Genomic DNA, 10,938 nt, shown 5'->3' on the forward strand with positions numbered 1-10,938 from the left:
GGGTAGGCGATGCCGGGGCCGTACAGCAGCTTGATGGTGCTTCGCCGGCGTAGAAGCGGCCGCGGAGGGCTCCGGGTGCCTGAAAAAGACGGATTTACGTGGGCTGTGGGAGATTTACTGTCGACTCAAACGACACTGATCACTGTGCCGTGATCCTCTCATATAGGGTTAAATATTTACCGAGCCGTTTTAAAGTTCCACCGCTACGACTGGAGATATATCGAGATTTGCTCTTCAGGAGCGCTATGGCGCGAAAGGGTTAATTGACATGTCAAGTTTTGAAGATCGGTTGCGTTCTCTCGCGGGCCGACGACCTCGCCCGGTTGACCGTAAGCGCGGCGAGACTACGAACCCCTCAGCATAAGATTTTTGAAAACCAACAAGAAAATCACGAGGCTCACAGTGATGTGTGAGTGTGTGTGACACACACACACACACACACACTCACAGTGATTTGGGCTCGGCAGCTTGTCAGCCCTCAAAGGGAAGCTGGGGCACTTGGAGCACTTGGAGTGCAGTCGGTAACCTCACATCCAGGGCCGGTGAGCTGAGAAGCGCATCCAGCGGGCCGGATGATCGGTATCGGGTTACGGGCAAGAGAGCCCTAGCCCCGGGGGTGCGCGTTCGCAGGGCAAGGGCCTTAAAGCAAACACGGGTCTCCGAGGGTTAGCTCCGCGCTCCGGGGTTGTTTCTCGAAAAGCGGCGCGCTGCGAGTTGCCCCCCCCCGTCGGCGCGCAGGTGGTCGATGTCTGCGTTCTGCCTCGGACTTGTGGCGGCCTTCTCGCCTGCACCCGGGCCCAGCGCGTCCATCATCGCCGCGGCGCTCGAGGCTCTTGCTCTCGAAGCCTCGGGTTGCACCGTCGCACACACGGAGGAGTCATCCTTGTGGCAAACCTTCGGCATCATGTTCGCGTGCGCCGAGACCCACGATGGAAAGGAATGGACCACCCATCACGAGGTAGACATCTCCTACGCCGGCCGGGTTATCGCGATAAAGAAATCGATCGACGTGACGGATGTCCCAGGGGATGTTATGGAGGCGGCTGAGGCGGCTGGTGCTTCCGCCTGCACTAGCTACTGGTACGAGCTGATGCACGACATTTACGAGCTTGACGAGTGCGCGGGTGGCGAGCACTATGAAGTGGACGCCACGACCCTCGAGGTCGAGTCGTGAGACGTGTGGTGAGATCACGGGGCGCTGCATAGCACCCTCCAGCGATACGTATCGGCCGAGGCGATATATGTACGGCGCGATCAATGGGGGGTGTCAAACCTCAAGATGCTGTGTTCACCAGATCAGGACAGTATGCAGGACGTGCTCGATGTCGCTAATTCGTCGTTGTTCGACGAGCTGACTTCGGACGTAACTACGGCTGGTTGCGGGTTCGGCTCGCAAGCCGCCTACGGCAACAATCCTAATTCGAATGCTCGCCTGAAAAAGTACGGCAAGTGTCTCGAGGTGTCCGATTTCTGAATTCACCTTACAGACAGCAGAAATGAGCAGCTAGAAAAATAGTGAAAATTCCTGGACATTTCCGATTTTGGAAGCCGTGTACATTCTACGGAATCCGCGATACACGTACACGCCGGCCGTCGAGCGTCGCGCGCACGCACCATGCTGACGCGCGCGCGGTGGTGCCTCTCTCTCGGGTCACTGGTTGGCCGCCGGCGCGCGCGCCGCCTCGTAGCAGAGCACGGGCTTGCGGCAGAGGGCGCAGGTCGCCGCCTCGCCGCGCGCGATGCGCTTCTCGGTGCACTCGTCGCAGCTCCAGTGCCTGCGACGCGAGCGCACGCTCGCTCAGCACACAAACGCATGCATACGGGCACCACATGCGAGCGAACCTGCACGGCTCGGCTTGCCGCCATCGCACCGGCGCGCCGCCCTCCGCCGCCCGGCGCGCTGCGCGGAACTGACACACGCTGCACTTGCTGGTCGGCGCGGCGGGCGGCAGCACCTCCTTGCGCCGGAGGTGGCATAGCAACTTGTGGACGATGTAGGGAAGGAATAGCTGGCCGTGGTGCGTCCACGTGTAGTGATCCCTGCGAGCGGGCGGGCCGACGCTGCTCAGGCGGGCCATTGCGGTACGGCGCGCGCGGCGTGCGCACCTCGCGCAGCAGTCGTCGTAGTCCATCCGTGTGCACCGATCCGCCACTCGCTCGAGGCCATAAAAATCCTCTGGGTTTCCACCGATGAAGACGGCTTTGGCCACACGCTTGATCATACGCTGCTGCTTGGGTTTCGGGTAACGCTTCACGAGCTGGCGGATGACATGCTCTGCTGCCGCGTGCATGCGATCGGCGTGCTCCTGTTGATACGCAAGTGCCGCTGTAAGGTGCTCGAGGACGTCGAACGTCTCCTTGATGTGCCACCACAGACTGAGCTCCGTCGGCACGCGCATGGCCGGCGGAAGGTCCGCGCCAGCTTTGATGCACGCGCGCCGCCGATACTTGTCGAAGGGACCACGGAAGCGAAGCGCGCGCTCGAGGCCGCCGCACACCTCCAGCTGCGTGTCGGACATTGCCACAAACGAGCACACGGCTCGCCAAAGCCTCAGATACAGCCTTGTTATTGAGAAGAATTTTGGGAAGAAAATACTTCCCTCGCGCTGTGCGCGCTGGCCTGTGAGAGGTTGAGGTGCGAGCCCTGTTCACAGCTAGAGACGGCCTCTGCGGCGAAGTCAACTCACCCCCACCACCACCACCTACCACCACCACCGTAGCAAACCTTCGGCTTCCGCCTACCCCGATCTTCCAGCAGAGCGGCAATCACGTACTGAGCGTCGGCGCAAGCCTCCGACTGTAATCCCCCCCCCCCCCCTCCCGCCCTCCCCTTCCTCTTCCCTCTCTCCGTCCCAGCTCCACTCATCCCGCAACCCCCCGCGGGCCCAGGTGAGGAACAAAATGACAATCGATGTGCTTGCCCATCCCGGAGTGGTTCGACTCCACATAAATCCGAGACGGTGACGGGATGCTGTCGTGTGGTGATCTCAGGCCCAGTGAGGTAGTGCGCCTGACTATCCCGGATCCTGCTGAACAAGCAAACAAGCGCGCGGGCAGCCCAGCCAACCCTTCTCCCACAAGACCGGCCACGGCTACGTCAAGGCGCATCGCGGTTTCTACCACGACGCGATCTTTGTCAAGCGCAACAACTTCAACCTGTTGCTCCACGAGACGTTCGGCGGCGGCTTCTCGCCCACCGCCGTTCTCAAGCTGCGCCGCCTCGCGCGCAAAGTCGCGCGCGGCAGCGTTGACCGCACGGCCTACTCGCCCAAGTACTCGCTCTCTTTTATGTCCCACCATGCAGAGCGCATCTCTCTCTCTGTTGTGCGAGGCGTGAACCGCGCCATTCGCTCTCACCTGGCAACCCTGTCTGCACGTCTCGCGCGCGCGTGAACAGGGCCCCAGGCCCCAAATTACGTGTGAGTGTTAGAGTTGTTTGGTATTGCTAAAAATCTCTCTCTCTCTGAACAAGCTCCTCTTGTAGCTCGATCGGTCACACCGCCATCGCCGTCGGGGAGAGGGGGGACGACACTGCTTCGGCAGCGTGCACCTCGATCCTGTACCGTGTTTGTTATGACCCCCCCCCGATGAACACACCAGTGAGGGAGGGCGAGACGATCGAGGGGTCCCGTACCATGCGGAATCGACCCTATCCAGTGCTCAAGTGCTCAAGCCGTGAGCAAAACTAGCGCGCGCGATAAGGTTTTTGCTCGCCTTCCCTGGGACCCCGTGTTGCGCGTTTACGTGAGCAAAACAAGCCCGGAGAAGCCCAACGAAGCCCCCCGACACCGGACGGCTCGCCCACTCGCGCCGTGCTCCTTCGTGCGGCCACGATGCCCAAGCGCGCGCGCACCGTCAAGATGCCTTGGTCCTTCACCCTCGGCTCGGTGCGCGCCGTGCCGACGCAGCCGCGCCACGCCCGCGCTCACCGTGGCGCTGCGCCCCACAGGAGGATGAGGAGGACTTCGACGTCGGCGATGACTTCCTGGAGCAAGGCACTGGTGCCCTGGGCGCTGGGGGCGAGGCATCGGTGCTGACGACGGTGCGCGCCCGCGGCGCGCCTCGTGACCCCGCGTCGCGGCTCGCGCGCGCGCCCTCGCCGTGCTGACGTGCTGTGCCTCCCACACGTCGCAGGTGCTCTCCTCCTACAAGCCGGCACCGCCACGCCCCACCAAGCCGATGATGTTGGAGCTCAAGAAGATGGCGGCCGGGGAGCTCGCCGGCGACGAGGGCTCGGTGCTCAAGCTCTTCGGCGACAACGCCCAGCTCTCCGCCGAGAACATGCTCGACAAGCACGTGCCCAACATGTGCCTCCTCATTGCCGAGGTCAAGGTGCGACACGCCCTTCCTGCCGCGCCGACCCGCGCGCCCGCTTGCCCGCTTCCCCGCGCCGCCGCGCCGACGAGGCGCCGCTTCCTTGCGTGCGCGCGCGCAGAAGCACGGCATCGGCCTCCGCGAGTTCGTGCGCGACAGCACCCTCTTCTTCGACACGATGCACTACGAGAGCTCGTGCTTCAGCGAGGCCAACTTCTCGATGCGGCCGCTGCTCGCCGCGTGCGACGCCGGCGAGTCCGACATCATGCTCTTCCTCGCGCTGTGCCGCCTCTTCCGCATCGGCATCTCGCACGAGGCGCTCGCGGGCCCGCCCGGCCGCCAGGCCAACGACTCGTGCGCGGGCGCGTCGGCCGTGCTCGGCGCGTCCAAGCTCGCGCTCATCAAGCTCGTGCCCTCGTTCGAGGGGGGGCTCGCCAAGCGCAGCCTCACCTTCGAGCAGACATACCAGCTCTTCAACCTCCTCGACACGGGCGACACCTGCTGCCGCGTCAACATCAACGACGACATCAACGACGACGGCAAGAACTGCTCGTCCCACATTCCGCAGATGGCGGAGCTCAACCTTGAGCTGCTCCTCACGCTCCTCGGCAACGACGGCGTCCACGTGCAGACCATCGTCGGCTTCGCCGCCTCGCCGCGCCTCGTCGCCGCGCGCCTCGCCGACGGCTCCGACGACTACTACACGCCCGAGGCCGACGACGGCGAGCTCGGCCCGTCGCACATCAAGTACTGGCGCGGCACGCTCGAGGAGATCGTCTCGTACATGCTCCGCGCCGCCGCCGCGCTGGCGCCGGCGTGGCTGCACCAGCTGAACGCGATGGGCTTCCCCGAGCTGCCCGAGGCTGACGCGCTCAAGGTCGAGATTTACAACCAGCTCTGCGCCCTCAAGCTGCTCGACCAGCCGTCGCTCGCGCCGCTGCCCTCGCACGAGGACGCGCGCGAGTGGGAGCCGAGCGAGGAGCAGTGCACGGCGGCGGCCGCCGCAGCGGCGCAGCGCCTCTGGCGGCGCATCGCGGCGCAGGACGCGCGCGGCAAGGAGCTCGTGCGCCTGCTCCAGCTGCACGAGCGCTGGCGCGCCGAGTGCGAGTGCGTGCAGCAGCGCTTTGCGCCCGCGTACCAGGCGGAGGCGCTCGAGGGCGAGGACGGCACGGCGCTGCTGCTCGCACAGGACGGCTGCTACCCGCCGGACGACTGGCACCTCCGGTTCGAGCACGCGTGCGACTGGCTCGAGCTGCTCGAGGCGCGCCATGCGACGCTCTCGGCCGAGTTTGCGCGCCTCCGTGACATCGCACTCGCGCGGCCGCACCAGCTCAACGAGCTGCGCGCGACGCTCGTGCTGCGGCACGTCGACACGGGCGCGGAGGAGTGCGTCGAGATGCGCGAGCGGCCGTCGCAGCAGGCCGGCGCGGGCGACTGGACGCAAGGCTGGTTCCAGCGCCACACACCGCAGGAGATGCGCGTCCCGATGTCGATGAACGAGGTCTTCGTCGAAGGCGAGCTCGTGCCGCGCAAGTCCAAGACCAAGCCGGGCAAGAACCAGCACAAGGCGCGCGTTGTGTCCATTGACGTGCTCTGAGCATCCTCGCATCGCGCGCGGCGAGGCGGCGACCTGCGCCCTCTGCCGCAAGCCCGTGCTCTGCTACGAGGCGGCGCGCGCGCCGGCGGCCAACCAGTGACCCGAGAGAGAGGCACCACCGCGCGCGCGTCAGCATGGTGCGTGCGCGCGACGCTCGACGGCCGGCGTGTACGTGTATCGCGGATTCCGGAGAGTGTACACGGCTTCCAAAATCGGAAATGTCCAGGAATTTTCACTCTATTTTTATAGCTGCTCATTTGTTTTCTCACGTGGGGTATCCCCAAACCGTGCTGGCGCCCGGTGCTCGTGCTGGGGACCTCTGCGTGGAGGGCACGGCATGTAAAATGATCAGTAACCAGCCGCAGCAAAACTGACCCTAGGGATTCCCGCTCGGGGGTATACCCAAACTGATCGTGAAAACTCATAGCACGAATTGGTTTCGTTGCGAAGCATAACTCATAAGAGTCCCTCTGAAGTTTGCGCCCGGAGGCGCCTCTTTTTGCTCGCCAGCCCTCTCCGCTCAACGGCCGTCGCGCCTCGTCGTCCTGCCTTGCCGTCGCTGGGCGACTCGGAGCGCGATCGCCGCTCACGGTCCCAGCCCCGGCCGCGCTGCTCTGGCTCCGCGGCGTCGCGCTCGACCTTCCTCCCTACCGCTGGTCGGCGCCCCGAGAGCCCGCACCTGAGAGCTCGCTGCTCGGGCGGAGCAGACCTCGAGCGAGCGCGAGGCGGCCGTCGAGGCGGAGCATGTGCGGCCGCGCGTGTCGCCCTGTACACGCGCGGCCGCACGTGCGCTGACCGGTGCGGGAAGTCGGCTGGCTGCCTGGCCGGCTCGGCCGTTTAAATTCCTCTCGCACTCGGCGGCTGCCAAGCGAGCTCAAAGTGCAGATTGGCACGTCGCTCGTGGCCGGAGCGCGTCGCCACGGAGGCGCAGTTGGCCACCGGCGCGAGCTCAGCGACCCAGGCATTCGCGCTCGGCTAGCAGGCGCCGCTCTGCAGAGCGAGCGCGCTAACTCCCATTGCGCGGAGATACACGCGAGAACCGAAATCGCGCCTCGAAATGACGTACGTCCTAGGACGGCCGACTATGAAAATGAAACCTATGCTTGGCGACGAAACCGAAGCGGGAATCCCTGGGGTCAGTTTTGCTGCGCTCCGGCGGGGCCCCCCGCTACCATCCAAACCCGTCTAGGCGCGAGTGAAGGGGTCCGAAGCGCGGACAGCGCTACATATCGGAGGGGCCACTTTCCTGAGGGGGGGGGGGGGGAGGCCCAAGGGGGAGCGGGGAGGCGCGTGTTTGTGCGTAAAATTCTCTTTTTTCTAGCTCGCGCCACTCACACAGCTCACACAGGCCCACGAGGAGCACAAAGGTACACCACGGGAGCCGCCCCAATTGAGAACAGTCAGTCTGCACAGTACTAGCCCAACAGCGGGGCGACCGCCCTCTCCAGGTAGGTTTGCTGCCCATTGGCTGTCGCGAAGCCGTCCCACTCGTAGAATGGAACGCTGATCACCCTCCAGCCAGCCGCCCTGAGGAGGCGCCGCTTGAGCAGCGTTGGCCCATTGGGTTTGCGCACGCCCCGGCCGTCGGGCAGCAGGAAGTGAGAGGGGCCGTCCACCTCGACAGCGACGCGTGAAGAGGGCAGCGCCAGGTCGAGCGAGTAGCCGGTGCGCGGCTCGAGATGCTCCTCCTCGAAGCCGTGCTGGACGGCGGCGAGGGCAGCCGCGACGGAGCGCTGTAAGCGCGAAATCGTAACTTCGGTGCCTTGCATGGCGTCGCAGCAGAGCTTGCGCTGGCACTCGGAGAGGAGGTGCTGCTGTCCGTCTGCTCCTCGCTCCAGGGAGAGCCAGAGCTGCCACTGGTGCAGCTGAGAGCGGACTTCCTCGCTCCACCTCCACGGATCCCGCGCGAGCGAGTCGCTGATCACGCGCGAGCAGTCGGCAAGCAGCGCCTGGTGATAATAGTCGGCTGTTGCATACGCCCACACCGTGTTGGCAAAATCCTGAGGGTTGAAGCCAGCCAGCCCGCCGCGCACCGCCGCCTCCGCCACCGCCGCGTACAGCGCGTCCGCAGCCACGCCCGCCGTCGCATACGCCCACACCGTGTTGGCCAGGTTCTGAGGGTTGAAGCCAGCCAGCCCGCCGCGCACCGCCGCCTCCGCCACCGCCGCGTACAGCGCGTCCGCAGCCACGCCCGCCGTCGCATACGCCCACACCGTGTTGGCCAGGGCCTGCGGCTTGAAGCCAGCCAGCCCGCCGCGCATTTACGAGGTGTCCGCGGCCCACTTTGTGCCCGCGTTCTGACCGACAGTGACTGACCGCCGCTAAAAACCAAAACTCTCTCTCTCCGCCGCAAAAGCCCCCTGTGGTCGAAGGCGGCTAGGTGGCGTGCCCCCGGCACGAAGACTGGTCCGCCGTGTAGACGATGGGCTCTCCGACCCCGCGGCTGCCTGTCGGGTAGATGACGACAGCTCGGTTGTCCGCTTAGCGCCGAGATCATGAGGGCTGTCATCTCCGCGGCGGGCAGCGTGCCGTCGAGCTACATGAGACCCAAGCAAGTCGTCGTGATGTACAGTTGTACGTACTTTTAGCTTACTGGGAGAAAAGAGAGAGGGGGTTGTGTTCTCTAGGCCCCTAGGGGCCCTACGCGCGGCGTGAGAGCTCGGAAGCGAGCTTAGCACGGCGATCGAGGATGGCACGGTTCACCCCCTTCACCGAAGCGATGGAGATGCGTTACAGTTGTACCAGCAAACGAAACTATCTTAGCGCCAAAATTGACCCCAGGATCGACATTAATTTCTCGCGCCTACTTTCGCTGCTTAAGACTCGCCAAATAGATCCTGCGTCTATGACCGTGTGCAACGTCAAGTCGTGAACCGCGACAAGACCATCGCGCCAAGCGCGACTCTGTTGCTTTATGCGGCAGCATTCACCGTGACTCTTGCCGTGGATGGTGAGTGACCGCGGTTGCTTACGCAATACTACGCCGTGAGCTGAGCTTCACCAGCCGCTTCTCTTCCTTCCTTACCTTCTCTTGCCGTCCGTTCTCTGTGCGCATTCCACTGCATGCGGCATCACACGCGTCTTCTGCCGGGCGCGCATCTGAACTCGTACCAGGTAGGCCATCGCTTTGCTGAGAGAGATCAGGCGCCTGAATGGCGACAGTGAGCGTCTCCTACTTATGGATTGCGCTCGAGGATGGTCCGAGGAGCGCAAGAGCGCGCCGCAGGCGAAGCGATTTTTGGGCGGCAGGCTCTTCCAGTTTATCTTGTGATCACGCTCGAGCCTGTGAATAGGCCCCGGAGGCCTCAACCCTCAACTAAAGGGTTGAGGGGGGTCTCAACCGTCAACCAGATGGTTGCAAACCGGGGACCACTCCACCACAGACAGGCCCGCTACCCTCGCCGCCTTCGTGACGCAGCTGCAGTGGGCGACGCGAGAGCTGAAGGGAGCTGAGATCGAGGGCTCAGATCAGCTTAGTTGTTTGCCTACGAGAGGGAGACGTACTGCTGCAATGCAAGGAGCGTCTGCTCTCTCATGCCTGAAGCGAGGTGGAGGCGCGGGACGTCTAGGGGCTCTCGTCGTAGAGGCTGATCCCACTCGTAACCTGTACCCAAAGAGTTCGCATCGCAGTTTCCTTCTCGAAGGAACGAAGCACGCGAATTTCTTTTTCTACAAAATGCTGCTCGCCGCGAGCTTTGCACTCCTCCCGGCCTCGCTCGTCCCTCTCGGGCGGCGAGCCGTGCTCGCCGCACCTGCGGCGGCGGCGCTCTCGACATTCGGCGCCCCGCGCGCCGCTCGCGCCGACTCCGCCTTCCTGCAGAGCCTGCGCACCGCCGAGTCAGACCTCGCTGCCAGCGACGGCTCGACGGTGCTCAGCAGCATCAACGCGCTGCTGGAGCTGGCGACAGACTACAGCGGCATGCCCAGCGATGAGCTGCGCAAGGAGCTGATGGAGCGGGTCCTTGCGAAGCGCGCCGCGCTCAAGGCGCAGGGCGGGTGGGACGAGGGATCTTACGGCGAGAAGGAGGAACAGTTTCTGCGGCTGCAGCGGGCGGTCGACCCTTGGCGAGTGACCGAGCTGCAGGGTCCCGCGTCGCTCGCCATCCTTGGCTTTGGCCCCGTCTATCTCGGGCTGCTCGCCGTCCAGGTGCCGCCTCCCACACTCGCGGTTCGCCTCTCCCCGCGCGAGACGGCTGCGCTGCCGCTCAGCCCGAGCGACGCCCTCGCAGCGCCTCGTCCCCAAGCTCTTCAACGTCGCGTACACGGCCGGCGCGGCGGCCCTCTTCGCACCTCTCCTCTTCGGCATCCTGTTTGGATGAAATACTCGTGCACACGTGCACTCTCTGTGGCGCGCGCAGGGCGCAGACCCAGACGCGCTGGCTGCTTTTTCTCCATGGAAGATGGATAGAAAAAGCCGAGCAACACATCCTTCACAACAGGGGGACGATTTCGCCACTGCGAAAGAGATGAGAGCGGTCCTCGCGGCCGCGCTGCGGGTCGGTGTTGCCCGCTCGCCGGTCGCGTCGGTGTCGCCTGAGTGCTGAGAGCTGAGTGTTGACCTGTTTGTCGCGACGGCCCCGACGCTCCGGCCTGGCTCCGGCCTCCCCGCGGCGCCCCAGCCCCCACAGCGGGACACGCCGCACAGCCGCGCTCCGCTCTCCGCGGGCCACATAACATACCTGGGCGCAGCAGCCTGCCAGACTGCCTCTCCCGACAGGCGACAGCCGACTCCCCGCGCAGCTCTGACCTCTGTCGCTACTAGAGAGACAGGTTCGGCACCGGGCACCGCCTCGGTATACAAAATGCGCCTGCGGGCGGACCCTCACAGATGACAGAGAACACAGTGTGACACAGAGTCAGAGAGAATAAAGATATAAAACTGAATAAAACGGGTTGCACCCGGCGGCACGGGGGCAGGCGCGGGCCTCCTACTGAGGTGGGTGTGAGTCGATGGGAGAATTCGACATTCTTTTTCAGCACCGCCAGAAAAGAATTATCCGAGGGCGACTCTCTGCCGGAGTCTCTCC

At 64.4% G+C, this 10,938-nt stretch overlaps 1 protein-coding gene across 1 annotated transcript; it reads left to right on the forward strand.

Moving 5' to 3' along the window:
- Positions 1-3,833: 3,833 nt before the first annotated feature.
- On the forward strand, positions 3,834-5,911 carry EMIHUDRAFT_249340 (hypothetical protein; the record flags this gene model as incomplete). The annotated part of the gene is made up of 5 exons (XM_005760218.1): positions 3,834-3,887; positions 3,950-4,042; positions 4,135-4,332; positions 4,436-5,089; positions 5,168-5,911. 5 exons carry the CDS (start codon positions 3,834-3,836, stop codon positions 5,909-5,911), a joined length of 1,743 nt encoding a protein of 580 aa, XP_005760275.1.
- Positions 5,912-10,938: the final 5,027 nt, after the last annotated feature.

The sequence above is a fragment of the Emiliania huxleyi genome, assembly GCF_000372725.1.
Source record: "Emiliania huxleyi CCMP1516 unplaced genomic scaffold EMIHUscaffold_767, whole genome shotgun sequence".
NCBI classification, from domain to species: Eukaryota; Haptophyta; order Isochrysidales; family Noelaerhabdaceae; genus Emiliania; species Emiliania huxleyi.